The sequence below is a fragment of the Odontesthes bonariensis genome, chromosome 19, assembly GCF_027942865.1.
Source record: "Odontesthes bonariensis isolate fOdoBon6 chromosome 19, fOdoBon6.hap1, whole genome shotgun sequence".
Lineage (NCBI taxonomy): Eukaryota > Metazoa > Chordata > Actinopteri > Atheriniformes > Atherinopsidae > Odontesthes > Odontesthes bonariensis.
In genome coordinates, this window is record NC_134524.1 from 9,897,298 (window position 1) to 9,919,311 (window position 22,014).

Sequence of the window (22,014 nt, forward strand, 5' to 3'; positions counted from 1 at the left end):
AGAAGGCGGAGCCTTTGCCATTAACTATCATTATGTGAGTCTGCCTGAGTAAAAATATGCCTCTAAAGCACTGATTATTGCTCCAAGCAGGAATCTAGGATGATGATTAAAGTAATACCTACCATCCACTCAGCGTTGGTGCTACTGTGGTTCTGTACTGTACCGTTGGAGGAAGGACTCGCTATTATGGAAGTCCTTCTGGTGAATTCAGTGTATAAATAACACCAGAGGGCATGGACGTCGGAACTATTTTCTGAGAGGGGGGGCAGGGTTTTTGTTGGGAGGGGCGGGGGAAGCAGGCACACTGATCAATGATTTTATAATAGCATGCAGTTATAAGAGAACTAGAATGGATGAACACGGCATCTTTATTGTTCAGAAAATGAAACTTTGATAACTAAATCAAGCCATTTAAGGAACATAACAGCATTATTTATACGTTTGAATGTGTCGTTAATTCAGCAGCGATACTTAACATATCCAGGCAGAGCAGATAAAATACACCACCCGGTTTTTGCTATGGACAATGTGGGCGACCGCCCAGGGTCGCCCTCAAAAACAAAAAAAACAAACAAACAAACAAACAAACAAACAAACAAACAAAAAAAATCGCCCGCTCAAGTTAGTGGAGTGGGCGCTGGGGCGCCCTCATTGTCCCGTCAATTTGCTGCTGAGAATCAAGGGGCAAGGGGGGGAAGGGGGGTCGATTGATGCCAAACTGTATTTCATTCCTAAAATGAACATAGACCCATATACCTTCATGTAATCAATTGGGTTATGTGAAAAATGTAAAAAAAATCTGTGCAGTCATCTACGTGAATTTGTTTATGTCACGTGACTCCGGTTGATTGACGGGTGAACGGACGGTGGATGCAGATTTCTATGAGTGACGTAGGCTATAGGCTATTTATTAGCCTCTTGCTAACATGTTGCTATTAGCCACGACTGTATTTGATTTTTAGTTTTGCTGAACTAGAATTAGAATTGAGGCATCATGTCATGCAACTAATTTCACCCATAGGCAACCTAGTCTAGTTTGTGTTTGCAACACAACAAGTGCAAATTCCCACAGAAGTCCTGACTGTGGATTATTTTTAAATTAAATGACGTAAATAACTCCTAATATACATTGACATGGCATTTTGTAAGTTACATGTGGTATATTTTTAAAATAATACAAACAATATAATATGTTGTTGTGTTGGTGGGGGGGTAAGTATCTGTCTGACAGCATGGAGCGGGTTTGGGGCTGCAAGGTTTGCAGGATGGACACAACATCCTGTGACCAACAGATCAAAACAACAATGCGCGCGAAACAAAAGTCATGTTTTTTTTATTCGTTTAGCCTACGTCACACTGGGCTGTCAGATGCAGATACAGTAGACTATGCAAGAGGGCGCTTCTCAAGCAAACACTGTTCACCGTGTTGGTCATCTCAGTTTAGTTTTGCCACCATTATTCACATTTTTCATCCGGACCAAAGTTCTGCAACCATCTGCCCTTTATGCCTGAACTCCTATCATGGTTTCTGAGAATCTACAACCAGCTTTGTTGTTGTATAAAAAGTCTGTGAGTCAAGTTTGTCATCCTGTCTTTCAGTTCTCCTACATTTCACCCTTCCATTACTAGTGTAATTAGTGTATAAGCATTTTCATTACTTTTGTTATACTACTTGTTTTAATTATGTTTTCCTAAATGATAAATGACAGATTTTCTGTTGCAAATTATATGAATAAAGAATGCAACCCTTGAAAAAAAACAGAGGCCTGGTTTTGTCTTCATTATATCACAGCTGTTTTAATCAAAATGGCTTTGAATTGATTAAATTACTCGATCGTTTATCACTCGTTCCTTTTCAAATTTACACACAATTTCGCTGCATCAATTTTTAATTCTTATGCATTTTCATCACCTCCACTGTTATCATTTAATCTCTGCGACTTCCACCTCTCGCCGTATTACGTGAGAGACTTTCAAAGCCTTTTTGATAGCACACACAACGGCAATAAATACCCTTTCTGCAGCACAACTAGTCAGAAAATAATCGAACGCAGCAACAATTAGGCCCTTGAATGTTTTTTAATGCAGATGTTTTCTGGCTGTACGTAATAAAAGTTTGTATTTGTAACAGATGTTACAAACACCATGCTATAAACAAATGTTTAAGTGGTCAGTCAAAATATGAACTATCACTCCTGAGAGTCGAGCAGCAGCATTTATCATTCGGTCACCATTAATATGCTGTTAAAACAACTCTGTGCCACTTCATTCCCTCTGTTTTAAGCAATTTTAAGTGGAAATATTACATTCTTCAACCATGCTGTATCGTGTGCATTACTCACCACTGTTGTTTATCAGTATAGACCGTGAAACCCCAGCTGTGAAGAAAAAAATGAAGACAGATAACTGTCAGATATGCAAATTTCTGTTCTGTCAACCTACAGAAACCCAGAGGACAACCGAGTTTTTGTGACAGGACAAGAATGAACCACTTTAAATCAGATATAACACAGATATAAAACTTTTTGAGTCAGTTGGAGAAGAAAAACTTTTCACAAATACAGTGTAAAAGAAAAAAAGAAGGAATAAACTTCCCAATAAAAGCTGGTTGCTTAACAGTGGAATTAGTTAGTGCAGCTCTGGCCCGTATGTTTATGCATGAGCAGACGTCGATATGCTCCGGGTCAAACTCTACAATACAAAGAGGACATGCTGCTCACCTATAAGACTTAAAAGTAGAATTTGCTGGAAGAAATGGCTAGAAAGCGGCCTTGCCAGTGAGAGACTGTAACTGATGCCGTTTCAGGTACAATTAAAATCTCAGTATGATGCTGCGAGCCAAATAAAACGACTCTCTGTGTGCTTCAAAGTGCGCAAATGCTTGTATCTATGCGCGTTTCAGTGCGAGTTAACCTGCGCCCAGGCAGTGGAAGGTGAAAAGACCACCTTCCTCCTCCCTGAAAACCCTCCCAGCTGTAACCGAAAAGAAGCAGAGCAGTTGGGGAGGTGAACAAAGTCAAGGAGGGGGCAGAGATGGAGAGCCTGCAGCCTGGAGCACCACTCCTGTGAGTTAAGGCTGCAGATCCAACGCCGCAGCAGGCCGCTCACAGATAGACCTCTGCCTAATGAGGTTCTGAAGCCTGCCGATCCCAACGCTCTCACTACAACTCTCGCCATTCTCCTCGGCACTCTTGTCTTTATTTCTTTATTCTCCGTATCACCTCTCATGCAGCCCACTCAACAGCACATCTCTGATACAACGCTGCAACATCCCTTCTTTGTGTCCCTCTTCATCTTCCCCTCCCTCCTTCTCATCCAGTTTTTCTCCTGCGTAATGTTGATAATCGCTTGCTGCACTCATTTTTCACACTTCCCTCGACTCGAAATTGCGACACGGGGGAAAATTATGAGGAATTAGAACAAAGTAATGTGAAATATAGGGCTTGGCTTCTCAAAAAATTTCCTCTTCGTGTGACCAACAAGAGCCGCGGCGGTTTTGGCATGTGTCATAAATTACAATAACCAAAGATCATTAAAATAAAACAGTGGCGGCAATGTTTTCTATTTGCAGAGGCAGAGTTTAATAATTTGTATTTGTTAAAATGCAATTACATTTAATCAATTTCATTACAGTGAAAAATAAGATGGGGTCAGGAGTGTCCTCTCTGGTCGCAAAACTTTCGGGGGGGAGAGAAAGCGTAATATATCTTTGGGGACAAATACCTGACACACAAAGAGTTGTGGGGAAGCACACGATTAAAAAACCTGCTAAATGATCACTGGTTGGTCTCCAATAACAAAAGGCCTAATTTGATTGGAACTTGTGCAGCTGCTCCTTTGGCACTAATGAGTTGCTATCTGCATCACCGCAACCCTGCTGCCAGAAATGGCTGAGACGCTGAGCAACGTGTAAATAAATACGGAATCATACCATTTACGTAGCATTTAAACTCTGTTGTTATTGCAAAGAGTAGAAATTAAGCACATCAAAGGTTTAAACTTGAATGTACACCACTTTAACTGCGCTCTTAACTAGGGCTGGGCAACGATTACAATTTTTAATCTAATTAATCACGATTTCCCTGATTAATCAAGATTAATTGCATTTGTACGCAAAATCCAAAAATGAATTCAAAAGCAGTGTATAGCTTTTAGCATTTAGTTTTATTTTAAATGTGCTGCCATATGAATGAAAGTGCCATAACATTTGTTGTGCAAACATACTTTTAACATCAACATCTTTCTGTAGTTTTTATGTAGAAGCCTCGCTCCACTGTCTGTTTCCTTGAATGACTTGCTGCTATCAGTTGTGTGTTTTGCCTTTAAGTGATATTTTAGACTGGAACTACTACGCTGAGAAGACAATTCAACTTGGCAGTGTTTACAGATGACTTTGGTTCTGTCGACTCTGCCGTCTGGAAGAACTTTAAAATGAAAATGGCCGAGTAAAAGTTCCGTACCCTTCTCCATGTTTAGTGGATCTGCCGATTACTTTCTTTTCCGGTTCCGCAGCAGACAGCAACAGACTTTTACAATAATAAAATCTGCGTTAATGCGCGATAAAATATTGATCGGCGTTAAATAGTTAACGAGATAATAACGAGTTAACTCGCCCAGCCCTACTCGTAACACTTCCTCCTCTGTTGTGTTTTTCCATAATTCTCGACATGTTTTCATGCTCTGGATTGCGGGCAGGTCAGTTTAACACCTGGACTTTTACTACCTTTAGAGTGCGGCTTAGCTTTTTGTTGCTGGAATAAGAAAAACCTTCGATGAAACGGATGGCAGCTGGTGTCGAGCTTTATTGATGTATTCGCAGATGTTCAACAGTTGTATCAGACAATTCCACTGATGCTATTCTTAGATGTAGTTTAGTGGAGACAGGAAAATATGTATCAAAATATATATATATACGTATACATAAAATATGTATACGTTGTTTTATATCATATATATATATATCATCAGGGAGCCCGGATTCATTGAATTTTTTTTAATGATATTGTGCACATCAATCGTAGATTGTGAAAAATCCAAATATTTCTAATTGCATATTGACAAAAGTTATTCTTTTAATGTTTTGGATTGTGTTTTATTTTGCACTCTTGTTGCACTTCCAAGCCTGCTTCCTGTCTCACTGTCGCTCTGTAAAGCGCTTTGAGTTACACTTAAAATATTGAACTTTTTGCCCACGCAGTCCACCCCCGTGCAGCACTCCACCAGGATTAAGAATTGTTTTGGCGCTGGCTCTTTTATACACTCTACGCAAAACGTGCAGGTTCTCTGACCTTGCCTCTCGGAGGCTAAAGGCAGTGCTCCACAGATTCCAGCCATTTTGCTTGTGTTATGTCCAACAACATGAAGAAAAAAATCCATGTGAACATGTTAATAAGGATAAAAACTGTTGGTTAATCCCTGAATTCTTTCATTTGCATTTCACTTAGAGAACTTTTTGTGAAACAGGGTTGTGTGAAGCCGCACTAGCAAATTGCTAAGAGTTAATGCTCCACAAAATATGTGAGGATGGAATGCAAATTATACCAATGAGCTTGAAAACTGGTTTTTAAAAACTGTCCGACTGTTCTGGGCACAGGAAGCCGCGCCTGTGATTAAACATCTGGGAGAAGCCAGTGTGAAATCAGGGTCAATGTTGTTTTAATGGCAGCAAATGGAAGACAGAAACCTGCGCTGTGAACATCTAAGTGATATCTATGAGGTAATGAAAGCCTTTTCAGCTATGTTGGCAGATCATAAAGCAGCAAATGGTTAAACACACATTAAACGCACTTTAAGAGGAGCTCAGAGTACAAAACCCAAGGACAAACTCTTTGTCTGAATTTCGGTTTTCCAGTTTTAGTCGTTTGTTCTTTTACAGCCAGAAAAAAAACTTTTTCATGTTTTTTTTTGCTGTGAGTCACAGACCTTCATGTTTAGCTTAGTTTCTTATTAACCACCTTATAGTTGCTAGTAGACTTACTGCATGTATTAACACCATCAGGTGCTAATTGCATTGCCGTTAGAGTAACTACGCAGCTGTACTGATTTAAATCAACAGTATAAGGGAAAACATTTTGCAGTGCAACATATGCAGCTGAGATTGTAATTTATGTGGTTTTATTTCATCTGTGCAGACTGTTGAATCCCTTTAGAGTTTCATTATGCAGGTGAGTGCAGTTTACTTGGTTGGAGGCTTGAGCTTTTTCTTCAGGCCCAGGTAACACTTCACACTCTTCAGCTGGATTGCTTTCTCTGCTTTGTTGCTCTGAGAAAAATAATAAAGGAAAACGAAATAGATCTGAATGAAATAATTAGTAAAGAAAACAACACATCAAACTGAGGTCAAAATAAAATGCCAACTAACTATCTGCGCTATTTCAATTAACCACTATACGGCAATCAGTCTGAATCGTTACCGGCAAACCGCGTCTTCCATCTGACGAAGAACAAAGTAAAAAGAACAAAGCAAACAGAATCAAAGTTATAGCTTGCTTCTGACACCTACACATCACAACCCACCACCCGTTCTGAGTTTCATCCAACATCATTTGCTCTATATATAGACCTAACAATAATTGCAGAGGCTAAAGAATATCAATTAGATTCTAGTAACACTTCTAATTTCCTTTCTTTTTACTCAGTAATTAGCCACGTTATTGTGCAACCTCATACTTAGAAAAGCTTTCAGAGAAAGTAGCCCCCCACCTCCCAATCCCACCCCCTCCGATACACACACACACACACACACACACAAAATACCAAAATACCACCCTTACCCATTAGACCTGGTACCTACTCCCCCCCACAATCCCACAGCCAGAATTACTGCAACTCCATCAATTATTAACACTTCTTCACAGTCTTTTAAAAATCCCATGTTTCAACTGCAGAAATGTGGTGAGAAGAAAAGCCCTCCAGGGAACTTGGTCCTGCTGGTCCTCTCAGATGTGCACACTGTATTCTTCCCTTTTTTTTTAAAAAAAAAAAAAGGGTGGGAAGCCCGCTGCCATCAGTGCGTTTTATTTTTCATTGTAATTTGAAAACGTAGAACCTCAAGGCACATTTCCAGGGTGATGAAACACACAGAATTCATGTCACAGACTCTGGCTGGGTTTTGGTCTATTCGGCTGCAGTGATGTAAGCTCCACTGTAACACATTTTTGTGTTATTAAGCACTTTTAAACCCTTTTACGATCCCTTGGGGTGCCAGTCATTCTCTGTACCTTCAAGGATTTGTATTTGGAAGATAAACCAATGTTGAATTTTTTTTTTACTGCAAATGTGACAGTTGGTGAAGCCAAAGCTAAAGTAGGGTACTTACTTTGTTATCCCTGTAGAGCAGCAGCTTCTCTGCATGTAGCGCGACATACTTGTCCTGAAACTTGTGCCCCGAGAGAAGTTTGGAGGATCCATCACTGAACTTCAAGTAGTCACGTTTTATGAACTGCCTCTGGTCTGTTGCACGATAATAAAACAATTAATTGAAAGATTAACAAATTTGTGCAATCTTTTAACTGATTTAATATTTGAGTTCAGAAAATATATGTTTTAAGAGTAGCCTAATGCATCATATTCAATTGAGCTAATTCTTAGACTGGTTTAGTTGACGGATGGGACTGGACATGAACACAATTTCTGTCATATTAAATATATTTAGGTTGTAATTAGCATTAATTTCAGAGCATTCACATCCTAAGTGAAGAGAGACTTTTTAATTCTATTTTTTGTAGCATGTCCCTCGAGTCATTTTGAGACCTTTCAACCACTTATTAAAACACAAATAATGTTTAGAGTAAATTGTCCATGTAATACATTTTCATACACATTAGCTAATTTATTGATGTTTCTAGCAAGCGTATTTTATATATTACCCTATAGCCTATATGGGAATGATAAAAAGGTAGAGAAAAAATGCTAGCTGCAATTAGCTAACATTTCAAGCTAACATTAATTGACTTATATCTATTTCTCAATTAGCCATGGCTAAATATTTTAATTGCATCTTTATATTTCCAGTATTCTAGTTCACTGTTTATCAAACACTGTAAATTAACAACAGTTATGATGTTTAAAAGCTACATTTAGCCAACATATTTGCTGTGCTAACATTACTTTTAGCTAACGACATTTAGTTATTTAGTACTTTCAGCTAGCAATTTATCAAATATTTGCACAGTTTGTTTTCTTTAGTTATTTTTAGCAAATGCCAACTATCTCAGCCTATGTTATTTTTAGGTTATGATTGCAACTCCAATGTAGGATTTTATGAGTAAATTATGCTTATTTTCTTTGAAGAAGAAGTGGGCAAGATGCTAGCGGTGCAGACAGATTCAAATGAAAAAGAAGAAGAAATCATCAGAATGATGACAATAAATCAGTATAATTTTTGTAGTCCCACAGAGACTACAAGGACACCATAAAGCTCTTTGTGCAAATGCATATGTGTATGCATTCAGCGTTAACAGGAAACATTTTGTATGGTTTTGCACCTTTGATAGTACTCTACCTTTACCATCAGCCATTTTTCTGACCCTTGCAAACTTCTTTATGATAAGAAAAGCAGAGCTTGGGCAGTCCAAGCTACTCCACTCCAACACCTGCTCGAGTATCTTCTCATTATGATGCAACGGCCGCTCTGTTGAAAAATAACAGACTTGGAGTCAGTAGGTGGAGAAAAGGTAAATGTGGTTGTAGATGGCAGTGGTCAACAACAACAAAGCTATTCTGTCCTGTGGCCTCGAATCATTTCTAAATGCCCGAAACAAATCCACAGCCCCACATCACGCAATGCATGTCTAAATCATGGTAACCAAATAACACAATTATGTTGTTGTTCCTCCCATTTTCAGCACAGAGCAGTTTAAATTATCTACAGCCTATCAGGATCCGATTATAAAAACACACTCATGTGCAAAATAGACCCATTATCTCTTCCTAATTGGCGAACAGGGTGCATGCTGTCAGCCAAAAAAAAAGCAGATAATTTGTGTACCAGCATCCCGACTCTGATGCTTCCATTTCTACACTCCCATGTTTTTCATAACCGAAGGAGGTAGCAAGAGACACAATGGCATAACTTACTAATAGCAGTGGGTTTATCTTATTTCTAAAATCTCAGCAGACCCTGGCCATATGGAATTAGTTCCTAATTACCCAACAAATATCAGCTCCCCTTTCTGCCTATTGTCCTCGGTAACAGTGTTTATTTGGAGCTATCCTCCAAAATGGCTAATTATCGCACTTTCCCTCCCCTCTTTATGGTTTTATTAGCCAAACCTGTCACGCTTCAGACTTTAAAATAGCTTGACTGTTTACTCTTCCTCTGACACACTGATTTTAGAATGGAAAATATCCTGAACTGTCAGCAAATATATTCAGTATTCAACACACCTTTCCCTTTTAAAAGAGGACGGCGTGTCCTCTGAAACTTTGTGAAGAGGAAAACAAACATGAGAGTGAGGTGTAAACTCTCATTGAACTGACGAGCGCACGGGGACAGCTTTTGCGACAAATCTGACTTCCTTTCTCGCCTGCCTCTTCTATGATCAAATGCAGATGTGTGAGGCATGATGAGCCGCCGGTGCATATTAATGCAAGATGAGTTGGGTCAGCTCTCTAGGTTGATCATGCAAGAAAGATGAAGGTAATCTATGACATATGATGGCAAAGATAATTAATTAATGTGCATATCATCAAACCAATGATGCTCGGGTGATTTCTCAGTGTGCCACCACGTTCACAGACACTGGTTCATTAGAGAGATAGCATAATCTTCTAATCATGAGGTCCATGGATGAGAGGAAGTGCGATCATATGAGAATAGTCACTCTAAATGGTGATGTGACGCTAATTGGATATATAGCACAACGAAGGAAAGTTAGAGCCAAGACTTTCACTACTTTGGGATGGGGGGTGTTTCATTTAATTTCACTTAATGAAATCAAAGTTTCACGGGGAACATAGCATCTTCTGGTTGTATAGCAACAGGTGTGTAAGGTTATACGATGTATTCAGAAATGTACTGAAATCAAAGCTGCTGATAAGAGCAGTCAGGAATAAAAGTGGAAGCTCAATGATGAAAATAATTAAAAGAAAACAACTGAAGATTACAATAAGAGGTACATTAAATGTAGATGACTTCATGACTTAACTGTACAAAAGCACAGTAATAGCATGACTCTAGACTAAAAAACATGGACTAATAAACTACTTCCAGGGGATGTCTGTGTGGAAACACAACATTAGCAAGGCTTAAACGTTGCCATTCAGTTACAGAACATATGGCTCCCTCAGACTTAAGTATTTGTTAACAAAGATGCTTTTCTACTTGATTAAAATCTGCCTTTAATGTAATCAAATGGATTCTAAAGAGCGCTAATTTGTCAAGAGCGTTACTGTAAAAAGCCTTACCTATCTGAGGTGCACAAAAACACGTTGCCCTATAGAGAAAAATACTCAAGTGTTGATTACACTGTAAGACAATGGAGAGTAGCGGTTTACTTTGCGCTTACAGGAGATGCATGTTCGCAGGGCTTCCTACGATGAACCAGCATGAACTGACGATAATTAACAGTGAAAGTAATTATATTTCAGCTGGAACCAGAACATGCTGTTGTGGAGAAACATCCGTGAATCCACAGTGCAGTTAGTAGGAGCTCAAAATGTCATCAACACACCTAAAAACATGTTACCCATGGCAGATCAGACTGAGTGATCGACTGGCTCAAATGGCATGCATGAAATCAAACCTCTGAGCTAAATGCTGCCCTCAGATACTACTTTGCAGAGCTGATCATTTTCCAGTTGCAAGATGGTCATCTAGTAGGATTGACCAAGCAAGCCATAATAAATATAACAAGTTAGAATCAAAGCCCTGTGACAGATGTGTGAGAAAACTGGGTTTGTGACGGATTTAACGAGAAACAAACTGACCAAAGTGCTCACAAACAGCTCATTACAGCAGCTGTCACCACTTCCTTGCATGTGGCAGCTGTTGGATTTCTGATGTTGAGGTTGAGGAGTTTCTTCTGACTTTTCCAAGTCGTAAATTCAACTTCCGGGGGTGTTCAAATGGAAAGCCCCAATATGTCAAAACATGATCTGGCTACGGGTGAATAGTAGTTTTCTGATCCACGGGATGCAGACTGGAGGGAACCAGAAAATCCTTCATACCTAGCTCGCCATTTTCAATGACTTCAAAGGTGGTCCAGAGGTCATCGGCTTTAAAAGTGGCGTTCTTCATACTCAGCGCAGTTTCTGCAAGCTCAGAGGGCCGCATACTGGGAGAGACCTACCGCAGACACAGCCAGCAAAACACAGAAGTAAGCAGAACACAAAGTTAGCACATTCTGTGTGTAAAAACTCTTTGTTGAGGAATTCCATGTGGAGGGCTCATAAAATACAAAAATGCAACGAAGAGTCAAGGTCAAACGCTGCTGCTGAACACTCCTTTCTAATTCTTAGCCCCTTGCTGCAGCCCCATGAATAGAGTTTGTGACCTAAAGAAAATAAAATTACTCACACAATTTGAACAGATTTTTTGATTAGTTTGCCTTTGATTAATTTCAGTAGCGGTAATCCCATTAGGTTAGACCACAGATGTCCCACCTCTATTCAATCAACCTCCACATCTCTACCCACCTTCTTTCGTACTCCTGCGTCCCCACAACCCCCATCTCCCCTTGCTCTCCTGCTTCACCTTCCTAACAGAACACGTAGAACCCAGGGGTATACACACAGGCGCACACCCTCACCTTTATCAAACAGCACTGCTCAGGCTCTTTTTTTTCCAGGTAGACCTCGAAGATCAAATCCCCGGCCGGACAGAACTGGATAGGAACAAAATGCAGGATGGGAAATAAAGAAAAAACACGTCAGCTGAATGAAAAATCAGAGCGGCGGGATTTATTTGACTAAATTCTATTTAAATTTCAGCTCCACGTTGAATGCAGGAAAGTGGGAGAACTAGTTAAAGGGAACCAGAAGTTGCTTTTGGAGCCGGAGGAAAATGAAACAAGATGGTGTTAAATGAATGCAAAACCTCTCTAAATAAAGAGAACGTGTGTGTAAAAAAAAAAAAAAAAAAAAAAGGTGGGAGCTCTGGGTGAATGTTTCACCTTCACAACAGCGGTGCCAATGACTTAACTGACACCGTGTTTATTTAAAGTTTCAGTCAGTTTAAAAATAATAAATCGGTTTAACAGTTCTGAAAAAAAAAAATATGAAAAATGGTCAAGCGTTATGGTGAGACGAGTCATAATCTTTCTCTGAGGTCTTCAAAAAACCTGAGAGAACAAAGATGAAACAGAAAAGGAAATATATGTTCATTGGGCAGGGTGCCCAAGTATAATAATGGCTACCCAAAGTGCTTTGTTACAGAAAATACTAAATAAAACATTAGGCTCATTAGTAGGTCACATAAATGGATCTAGTAATTCAAATACAAGCCGTGTATAATTTTGGGAAACGTGAGAAAACAATAGCTACATTTGAGAAGACCAGTTGTGAAGAAACACCAAAATAATGTCACTAAACTTTAAGCTTTTCTCTGGCTGTGAGATAATGACCTCCTTGGTGCAGCCTCACAAAGACACAAAGAGTGCTCTTTACAGAGCAAGTCTCAGAAAAACATTTCAAAACAACAAATTAGTAGAAACCCTCTTCTGAAAAATGCAAAACTTACCAGTAATATCTGATTTATCAGTGAAAATCATGGCTACTTTTCTTAATTCATTTGACCTGAAATTCTCTCAGAGTCTAATCTAAAAAAAAAAAAAATCAGTTAAATCTGGATTTCTGGAAGCTAGTGGGAGAGATAAACTATCTCTAGAAGATTAATCAATCCATAATCCTCCGTTTATCTGAGGTCGGGTCGCTGGGGCAACAGGTCCAGGAGGGAAGCTCAGACAACCCTTCTCCCCAGCGACACTTTCCAGCTTCTTCCTGAGGGATCCTGAGACGTTCCCAGGCCAAAAGGAATACATAATCCCTCCAGTGTGCTCTGGGTCTGCCCCGGGTCTCCTCCCAACTGGACGTGCCTGGAAAACCCCCAAAGGAAAGCAACTAGGGGGCATCCTAATTAGATGCCTCTTTTCATTGTGGAGGAGTAGCGGCTCTCCCTCCAGATGTACGAGTTCTTCACCCCATCTCCAAGTCTGAGCCCCGCAACCCTCCAAAGGAAACTCATCTCAGCCACTTGTTTCCGTGAATCTCATTCTGTCTGTCAGAACGGGTCTTACTTTTTAAGCTATGTAGAATTCACAGCTACTTTCTCTCTTTCTGGGAACTTTAATGGCCAGTAGAACTCAAGTCCATTACTGGCTTGAACTGTTTTATAATAAGAGGGATGGGGCCCCTCCTGACTCCTGTCGCCCTAAAATGACACAAATTACAGTCATCTAAACCGATGGTGCAAAAAGCTGTAATTGTGAAAATGTCACAGACAGATATGGAGCCACCTTGCACTGCTTGCCCCCCCCCCCCCAATCCTCTCCCTTCGCTGTTGTGTGATGGGAGGACGATCAGACACACTTTACAAACAGGAAATAAAGAGAACCAAAGAGAACCAAGGCCTTTCTGATCTCTCTAATTAAAGCCATCCTCCACCCTGGCTGTAAATGCAGGCATCGATTTTAAAGCAGCAGCTCGAACTTAAAAGACATTACAATGCCTCGCACCTCATTATAGCACCGATACACTCTGCTCCCCACTGTAAATCGAGCCATCCTGTCCACAAACCCCCCCCCCCCGCCTCTTACTCTGTACACTTAGAAGCAAACCGGTAAAGTCGGAGCATTCACTTGCAGGTAAATGTCAAAAGCAGTGTGACCCGAGATTCATTTTTCTGAAAAATCTCTCTCATATCCAGGCTGAATTGTTAAAAATAGCTGGATATGAAGCTCCACCTGTTTGCTGTTCCAGGCTAAACATTCAAGCAGCTGTGGAGTTATCGCCATTAACTTTTATGCAGGACTTCTAAGCTATTCCTCTATTGCTAACATGACATTTATATTTTGTGGTTTTGAGTTAAAACTGTTAACAGCTCTCTGGGATCTCCATGGAAACTGGCATTAATGTCACCACTGGGATGAATACTAAGAACGTTTGTAATCCTTTAAACACGCTATCACTCAATGCTAAATCTCAGCATTTTAGCACTTAGCTTACAGTACAGCTGTGTCTACATTCAGCCTCACTGAGCCACCTGAATAGCTGTTGACATGGTCACGAATCAAACTGACAAAGAGGAAACAGCTTGCTGTTTCCATTTGGCTTCCTCAAAAGGAAAAAGTGCAGGAAGTTAGTTTGTAGGTGCATCACATAATAAAGGGGAGGTCAAGATAATATATGATAGCGAATTATAGCAAATATTGGAGTTTTTAACACATTGTGCTGTTGCACTTCACCTAACTTCTGCTAATTCAGCAATACCACAGGACTACGGTGGCCCTGAAGTGCAAATCACAAAACAGAAAAGGTAGGTACCCTCGGGCGACATGAATCGTCGCTGATTGGACTGGTGTTGGTCCGTGCTTTAAACCGGAAAGACTATGGTTAACATATTTTCAAAATATGAGCGCTGCTAGTGACAACATACATACTGCTATTAAGGAATATTTTGATGCGAATATCCCGCCTTACATGCTGCTTTATCTCTTAATGTTAACAAAAAGATCTCAAAAGATGTTGAAAAGATGTTATTAAACTTTATATGGAGGAACAAAAACCACTGTATTAAAAAAAAAAAATCAGTAATAATGAACTCATATGATAATGGTGGCCTTAACTTTTTTGACTTTTACACTTTAAATAATTTTATACCAACCAATAACTTCATACCAAATTTTCTCTAAATTAGGAGGCCAAAATGTCTTTTTACTTTGTAATTATAATGTTGAAAAAAATCCTCTCAAAACTATCCTACTTTCATAAGCAGATGCTTCTTTCTTGGTCATTGATCTACAAACATATTTTTCCCCCACATAGATACTACATATGGAACAATATTGGTATGAAGTTCCAAATTGAAGATGGGTTCTTGATAAATTGTTTAAGCCAATTTATTTTGAAAGTATTATTTCCGTTTGGTTAATGTCGTTGTGTTTTCTCTTTTGCTGTTGTGATTTGCACTTCTGGGCCACCGTACAGGACAGAGGCATGAGGCTGCATATGTGGTAGGGCTTCAATTTCAGTTGGTCTCCATTTAGAAACTTACAAGGTCAACTTATTGACTGCTCTTGTCTCCATTTTTATAGCTTCTGAAATGTAAAAGAGACCCTGGGCACCAGAAACAACTGCTCGCTCTGGTACTGGGAGAATGCTGGGAAAAATTCCCCGAACAAATGTATTAAGTTTGAGAACATTTCTTAATATTTAACGCCATCCTACAAAGAGGCTCCTCGTGATATTACATCAAAGGCTAAAAGCTACACTCAATATCACATTGCTCTCTGTCAAACAGCCTAGACCTAAAAAGCAATATTTTTGCAGCTTTCTCAGACAGCCCAATGAATAAAAAGGGCACTGGAGTACTGTTTCATATTAGGATCGCATATATATATATAAGCCTCAGACAGATACCTCTATGAATAAACTGAATGTGTTCACTGTAACCGCTGCAATGCAATCTTTTATAAATCTGTGGGTGGAAAACTACATTTTCTTACACTTTTTTTTTTTTATATTTTCAGGTGCTGAGAGCTACTAGAAGGCACCTCTCCACTCAAATACATGAATAAAAGGAAGGCTTTTGCTTACAGTTTTTAAAAGGTTTCACCAACCCTTAGAGACACGTCGTTTAGCGTTTAAATGGCTTGCACAAGAAAAAGCCAGTGAGTGATCAACACTGACACGAATAAAGTAAAATAATGGTTATTACGATAAACAACTCGATGCTAAATCATCCCTAAAATAAAGCCACCAACTGCGCTCTGTGCTTACTTGTAATTACCATAAACAACTCTGTTTAATTGGAAAAGTCTAATGTTTTCTCTATTTCAAAACCCTAAGAAAAAAAGAAAACTTCAAATTCAGAGCGGTAACATAAATGTCATCGCAGTTCTCAGCTCTGACAGTTTTATAATAGTCCTAGCTTTCCAATGACTAACCCTCCCGCCTGACAGCAGCAGACGTTCTCTGAAACCCTACAGGCAAGGAGGAGGGAAGACGGTGGGGGCAGAGGAAAGCAGTCATAAACAACTTATTCCAGGTTCCAACAACAGTGGCACCGAGTGATTCAATTTTTCCCCCCTCTGTTATCGGAACAAAGCGTTTTTCTCGACATCCAGGGGGGTTGAAGTACTTGCCGTGAAAGGTTAACGGGCACAAAGCCCATTTTTCTCACCCACCTGCTCCTGCTCTCTCTGCGTCCGCCTTCATTTTCGCAAGAAAAACAGGAATCTGGATCGAATAAATCCCACCTTTGTGTCCCTGATACATGCGTGCAGGCGGGTCAACGCACACATGCAGACGTAAACAGAACACGCGTTTCCATTTGGGCTCTGCGGGTCGACTTACTGAGGTGTCCTTCTTGTCATTCCACCGTGTAATGAAGCCATTTTCTCTCTCCATCTGTTGCACCTGGTCCTCATTGACCTGTTGGTAGCACCAAAAACACACACACATCGCCGTTGGAAGTCAGCTACAGAAAAAAACTTGCTGATCAAGAAAAAACACATTTGAGAAGGATGAACAGAATCTTAAAGCCATTTTGCGACAGTCCTAGGAACTTTCGGCACTTTAATATGACACATAGCACATCAGAAAAGACTGGAAAACGTGCTGTAGGAGTGGGCCATTCAGCAAAGGCTGAAAGAAGTTGGCTGAATGTTTGACACAGCTCTGCATCAAGTGAATACTCCAAAGTATTGGGGAAGGATATTTCTTATTCCAGCATTTTTATTCATATCATTATCACTTTCAGAGAACAATTTGCTTTGTTACTTATACACATGGCAGAGAAGATTGTGGAGTACTCACAGACCTATTGTGTGTGTTTAGGCCTGATAATGGGCCCTGTCGACAACATCCAGCACAGAACTGGCACTTTAATTAGCGAGATGTCTCACTCGTTTTATGTCACAGTTAGTGTATTCATTGCCACTGGGCTCGTGATTGGTGGAGCTTAATGTGCTATTTGTCATGCGAATGATGGCGTCCCGAACTGATTCGGAGAGAGTATTCCTTCTTTCACACGTGAACAGGAGGGATCCGGGCGCTCCGCGGGGGAATTAGCGGCGCTCTGGCGCTGCGTATCCCGTAAGCCAGACGGCTCTCCGAGGGCAACGCTGATCCCGCCCATCCTCACATCAGCAAAGTCAATGCTGTTGTGGAGACTTGACAACAAGAGTTCTGCTCCACAGATAGTTGAAGTAAGAGCTTGGTTTAGATATGCAGTATAATAATATCTGGATTCTCCGTTTATCTCTGGTACCGATGGTACTGGCCTATTCCATTAGAAGTTACCAATAGTGTCTGTGGCGGGCTTGCTGGGACAGATAACGAACAGATCTCACACTGAGGACTGAGCCACACAGTTATTGTGAGTGGTTTTTAACAGGGCGGTTACTGACCATATAATGCAGCTGTGGTTCAGGGGTCAGAGCAAGCTGCCCAAGATAACTGCAGTGTTGTTGGTTTGGCCCCCGGCCTTCTCCAGACCCCACAAAGCGACCTCGAGTGTGTATGAGGAAATCAATACACTTAATGCAAAGCATGAATGTGTGTATGAATAAAGCGCTCTTGTGGTCAAAAGACTAAAAAATTCACAACACAAGTGATGTTTGTATCATTTGAAATTCAATTAAACAACTTTTAAAGGGAGATTTTCACCAGTTTTACTCTTCGAGACAGAAAGGCTCTGATAAACCTTTGATATCTACGGCAGTTACAGATGGAACTTTGTAAAGGCTGAGAAAATAAGTATTGATGATGTCACCAGGGTTATGATGAACACTTAAAGTTTCTGTGTTACAAACTGGGAGGGGGCAAAGTTTAAAGGCATTAAGTCCACCAGACCAAAAAGTTAAGAGTTTGGCAAAGGGATGGAAGATGCTCTGTGTGAAATGGAAGCTTTCGTGTTTTTGGAAGCATATTTAGTAACCAAGTACAACTCGGCTTTCTGTTGTCTTCCGCAATGTGTCAGGAAAAGTTCCGCACCCCTATCAACGCCGTCTAATAGTAAAAGAAATGTTGAAAACCACTTTGACTCACACTGAAGAGTGTAATGTAGTTGGTGATTAGGTCGTGAACCACGCTCGTTTCCTGCGGGGTTTGTCCCCGAGTCTGAAACAAGCAGGAGGAGAAGACGGAGGCCAGCTTTTCACTCGGCATGCTGTTGAGGTGGGAACACTGCTGAATCCTGAATCAAAGAGAAAAGCGATTAAAAAGGATCCCTGAATGTGCATCCCTTCCACAGTCATTCTAAAAATCCCTCACATTAGCACAAGTGTTAGCTCTGAAGCCAAACTCAGCCCTGCGACAATTAGATCTTCCTGAAACAGTCCACATAATTAGCAGCTAAATCATAACCATTCAGCGCAGGTATCTGTGTAATGTGAGCATCAGTGGATGAGACATGAGGACAGCAGAGTGTTTGCATTTTAATCCAATTAGATGTGGAGGAGCTAACGGCTTTGTGCTGTGATGCTGCAGCAGGACGGGATCCAGGCTCTGCTGCTGGCTTTCTCTGAAACTGCAGCTTCTACACAGCACTGTTGGTCGTGTTAATTACACTCCATTCAAACAAAGTTCGGCTATATTTCCACCACGAGCTCCTCTGCATACCAAAGTGTTCGAGAGTCAAATGTGAGGCCATCTGTCTGACGGTAAAAGCTTGGCTGAAACTGGGTCACGCAGTCAGAGTTCCTGAGGAGACCTCAGAGAGCCGATGCTTGTGAACCTTAATGAACTGAAGCAACATCGTAAAAAAAAAAAAAAAAAAAAAAAAAAAAAAAAAAAAAAAAAAGAGCCACGATTTCTCCACAAGGATGTGAGAGACCGAAAACATCAGTGGGAAAAAAAAATAACTCTGAGCTGTGGTTCTACGGGCTCCTGAGTGATAATATGACCCCTTGCTTCTGCATTTTGTTTTTGTTAAATATCTCACCATGAGGTCATTTTAAACACATTAACATACAGCTGGTCTTCAGAAGTTTAAGCTTAATGTGTGTTCGGTATACGGTGAACTTCATGATGTTAAATTCAACCCGTCAAAAAGTGTCATTCTGATACGTCGCACTAAAGAAGACAAATATAGGATTTTCCCTCATTTTAAGCTGTCTGGGATCTTATTGAACATCTCAAATGAAGTAAAATATCTCGGTCATGTGCTGATGTGGACATTTTCCGTCAGGTTCAAATGTTATACGCTCAAGCTAATGTTCGAGTTCGGAAATTTGGATATTGCTCTGATGAAGTTAAACTGAACTTGTTTAGATCATATTGTACCTCACTGTATACGGCACACTTATGGTGTAATTATAAAAAAGCCAGCCTTCAGACATTGAAGGTGGCTTATAATGATGCATTAAGACTTTTGTTAAACAAGCCCAGATGGAGCGGTGCCAGTGAACTGTTTGTGTCTGCGAATGTCAGCTCTTTGATGGCTGTTTTAAGGAAGCTTATGTATAAATTCATTTGCCGGTTAAATGAGTCTAATAATAGAATTATCCTACTGTTGACTAACATTAAATATAGTGCAGTAAGATATACTTCTGTATATTGGAAACATTGGTATGATTGCCTCCTAAAAGATTAGGAGTGTTTTTATTATTATTATTATTATTTTTTTTTAATGTTTTTTTTAAATTATTGATTGTTTTTCTATGTGATCTGGACTACGAGTCTTTAATGAAATCTATCTATACATACAGAAAGCTTATAAAACACCATAATGCTTTAGTAACATCGTATTTAGGGACCTGTTGTGCTCACTGATTTATTATTCTTCGACTACATTGCAGCAGTGTTGCTTTGGCTTCTTCTTCTCCCGATTTTTACATGTTACACACTTGAACAAATGAAAGCCCTCTTCAGGACTTTAACGCTAATCTTAACGTTGAACTTTGTACACACTCAACTGAATGCGTCTGTTGTGTAAAGCCCGTGTGTGAGCCTGCGTGTGCACACCTGTACAGATGTTGTAGCAGAGCGTCGAGGGTTGACCTGTTGATCTTTGGCAAACTCTCGATGTAAGTAGAGTACTTCTTCACTCTCTGCCTCTTGTCCTTTTCATCTGCCGAATCAGACGGGTGACAAACGCAGGCAGAGAAGTACACAGATTTGACTTCAAGTGTAAATTTAGAAACTACTTGGGGAAAAAGGCAACAAATGAAAAACGAGGGTTTTGTTGTACATTACAAATGACTTAAAGTAAAATATTCGGTTGCCAATTCGGTTTAAAAGCCTATCTAATCTAAAAGGTTCGAGAATCTACGGTCAAAAGTGACATCCCTCCTGCACCACCGCCTCACAGACATGACACGTACCCAGAGCTGACACCCAGTAAGGATAGAGCTCCTTGGTCAGCAGCGCGTCCTCCGCCTGGGATAAGAACGTCTTCAGGGTGTCCGTCACATCCTCGAGCCGGTGCTCCTTCTCTCTGAGCTTCACATTTCGGGCATCGCGGGTGAAGTCCTCCAGGAGGAGAGACACTCGAGCGGGGTCGCCGGGCCTCTGGTAGAGCCCCTCCTGGCACAAACCTGAGAGGAGCGTCAGAACGTGGTGAATAAATGGGAGATTGGCAGAGCGCTTCTGTCCCTGCGCATCTTTGAAGGAAGAGCAAATGGAGCGGCCTCGCGGTCACCGGAACCCGTGGGATTTAAAAACATTTCTATTCAAATTGCAGGTAGGATGAAGGAGTTGGCGTAAGGCGTATTAACCCTCTTTTCCATGATTCAGTTTCAGGCAGAGTGTTTGGAATAATCATGCACTGCCATGGCAACGCTCACTGTCGAGTTCACATTTTGTTGGGAGCTGTGCCACAGTAACACGGCAGCACTTTCCACATCATAAACAGAGGGTAACATCACTGCAGTGTGCCAGAAAACCTTAGAAAGGAGCAGAGTCCCGTCTTTGCGCAGCGTATCGGATGGATCAGCGCCTCATGGGGAAATATGATTATTATTTACCAAGAACTTATCTTTTAAAACTTTTTCCTGGAGATAAATTTACTGTAACTCACCATACTGGGTGACAAAAGCAATGCAGCTGTCGAGAATAATGGGGACACCGTTCTTAGTCAGCTGTTGGTCACTGAGTGCTTTGCCATCTGTGCCTGCAGCCAGCGTGATGGCAGAGTGCCACAGATCAAAGTCCGTCTTGTTGAAGCCATGGATGTAAACCGTTCTGTTGAAAAGGAGAACAGAGGGGGGGGCAATATCAGTTCATAATAATATCGAGTTACAACATGGTGTTTTTGTGTTCTAACGCTTAAAGTTTATATTTTTGGAAACGCACTTCTTATTCATTAAAAAAAAAAAAAACAGCCAGCAAGATTAAAGGAATCCAAAAGTGCATCTGCAGAGCACGCATCTATAAACAACTGCTGCTTTCCCACAAGGTCTGATCAAAAAACGCACAAACAAACAGCAATTAGCGGAGTAAGCACAAAGTCTTGTTGTATTAGTCTGAAAGCGAGACTGAATTTCTCAGCTTGTGTGAGAGCTGCAGTGTGGAACCGACTAACACCTTCTCTCCAACTCAGGCAGCCAGTCTAGCGAGTCTTTAATTACCACGAGTGCATTCGGACTAACAAGACAAAAGGCAAAGTCAAAGCTAACAGGACTGCCCTAATGCACACTGTTGCTGTGGCACACATATATTGCCAATTAGCAAATGCTCTATTGTTTTTCTCCCCGAGTCGTACCTTCCACCCTCCACCATCAGAAGGACTTGGATCTTGTCCTCACCCTCGGTGTGTGTGGACACAGCTGTGGAGAGAAAGGACAGAGAGTTGAAGAATAAAAGAGACAACACAAAGAAATGCAGACTCCAAAGCTGTGCGCAGCATATTCTGAG

The 22,014-nt window shown here is 40.6% G+C and overlaps 1 protein-coding gene across 3 annotated transcripts in view; it reads right to left on the minus strand.

The window, feature by feature from the left end:
• arap2 (ArfGAP with RhoGAP domain, ankyrin repeat and PH domain 2) overlaps positions 1–22,014 on the minus strand; it is a 132,043-nt gene that overhangs the window by 3,762 nt on the left and 106,267 nt on the right. For all 3 annotated transcript variants that reach the window (XM_075450614.1, XM_075450613.1, XM_075450615.1), the window contains exons 19-30: positions 21,863–21,926; positions 21,179–21,342; positions 20,484–20,696; positions 20,125–20,230; positions 18,208–18,355; positions 16,513–16,590; positions 11,751–11,825; positions 11,170–11,287; positions 8,504–8,632; positions 7,319–7,452; positions 6,180–6,262; positions 2,343–2,378 (exon numbers count right to left, since the gene is read on the minus strand). In XM_075450614.1, coding sequence (XP_075306729.1) covers positions 2,343–2,378; positions 6,180–6,262; positions 7,319–7,452; positions 8,504–8,632; positions 11,170–11,287; positions 11,751–11,825; positions 16,513–16,590; positions 18,208–18,355; positions 20,125–20,230; positions 20,484–20,696; positions 21,179–21,342; positions 21,863–21,926 — 1,348 coding nt within the window. The remainder of the gene's footprint in view (positions 1–2,342; positions 2,379–6,179; positions 6,263–7,318; positions 7,453–8,503; positions 8,633–11,169; positions 11,288–11,750; positions 11,826–16,512; positions 16,591–18,207; positions 18,356–20,124; positions 20,231–20,483; positions 20,697–21,178; positions 21,343–21,862; positions 21,927–22,014) is intronic.